Source organism: Triticum aestivum, unplaced genomic scaffold (genome assembly GCF_018294505.1).
Source record: "Triticum aestivum cultivar Chinese Spring unplaced genomic scaffold, IWGSC CS RefSeq v2.1 scaffold67687, whole genome shotgun sequence".
Lineage (NCBI taxonomy): Eukaryota > Viridiplantae > Streptophyta > Magnoliopsida > Poales > Poaceae > Triticum > Triticum aestivum.
Genome location: NW_025225141.1, coordinates 1,188 through 2,439, shown reverse-complemented (window position 1 = coordinate 2,439; position 1,252 = coordinate 1,188). Strand labels below are relative to the sequence as shown.

General features: G+C 48.1%; 1 protein-coding gene across 2 annotated transcripts in view; it reads right to left on the bottom strand.

Annotated features, from left to right (window-relative positions):
* Positions 1-169: 169 nt before the first annotated feature.
* LOC123172091 (sulfated surface glycoprotein 185-like) overlaps positions 170-1,252 on the bottom strand; it is a 2,038-nt gene continuing 955 nt past the window's right edge. The window contains exons 2-3 of one of the 2 annotated variants that reach the window (XR_006485465.1): positions 587-1,206; positions 170-295 (exon numbers count right to left, since the gene is read on the bottom strand). Coding sequence is in view for 1 of the 2 variants with exons in the window: in XM_044589121.1 (XP_044445056.1) it covers positions 1,122-1,206 (85 nt within the window). In the remaining variant the exon portion in view is untranslated. Of the gene's footprint in view, positions 1,207-1,252 lie in introns of both variants that reach the window. The other variant, XM_044589121.1, reaches the window with a different exon arrangement.

The following is a 1,252-nucleotide window of genomic DNA, read 5'->3' as shown; positions in this document are numbered from 1 at the left end:
TTCATACATATTGTCTCTCGTCAACATGCACATACTTTTTAAACCAAAATTAGAACATAGAATAAGAAGAAACAGGGCATGAACTAGCATGAACACACCTAGTCAGTTTTCGGTCAAGGATCTGGCACAAAGAACCGGCGCCTTTCGACTCCCAGATGCAGCAACCACAAACAAAATCAATTTTCATTCATTCATCCATCACTATCAAACCATTTTTCACAATACATCATAAAAGTGTAGTTCATCACCATCATTGCATTTTTCCATAAGTTTTCACATAATGTTGTCGTCCATTCTGCAGAAGTAGAAGAACAAATTCACATTAAGTTTTATATGCAAATACAAACAAGTTCGGACCTAGCACAGCTAAATCTTGCCAAAGATAGAGAATGTTTTTCTCATCTATGATATTTTTCGCTTCTGTTAGGCATCTTACCCGCGTGAGTGTGTTTCATAGTACAATTTTTGCCTTGCCTAACTTTCAGTTGCATAGCATGGCAGTCATCATTGACCATATCTCTGAATAAATTGGGTGCAAAATACGGACAGTATGGAATCGAAAGTACGAGCCTGCAAGAAGATGAACCTGGGCCTTGTCGGGGCGCTCAAGCAGTGGGACCTGGGCTGCTGAGGGAGTGAACATCTTGGTGCTGCCGAGGGAGTGAAAGTACAAGCCTGCAAGAAGATGAACCTGCAGCTGAGGTAGTTGGGCCCGCCTTAGAGCATGACGGCGTCGCGGGTGGCGAGCGCTGAGATGTTAGCGCACGACATGGTGGCGTCACAGGTCGCATGCACCTTGGCGTGGATGTCCTCCACGAGCTGTAGTGCCCGCGCCTACATCGTGGTGTTGGGTCCCATGGCCTGCTCCATGCCGCTGCCCTTGAGGTACACGGACACGTCGCAGCCCTGCAGGAAACATTCGTGGACGAAGATGCGGAGGAGGCCGACGGCGAGCATGACCTCTTGCCGGAGCGTCTCCTGCACGTTCTGGCCTTCGTGACTGTCGCCGTGCTGCTCTCCCCGGCGCTGTCCCTCCCTATGGATGGCGCTGCCTTCCACTTGCGATGAGCCCGTAGCTGGAGCGCATCGTACTATCCTCTAAACGTCTCAAAATTTAACTTTTACATGAAATTTGCCGAATCCTCAGAAACACATGCCTGCACTATTTCCATTTTTTGTGATGCCATAGTGCTGGCTCCACGGTCCCTGCAATTCAATCAGTCAACATTTAAGTTCAGTTAACAAGTCCCCT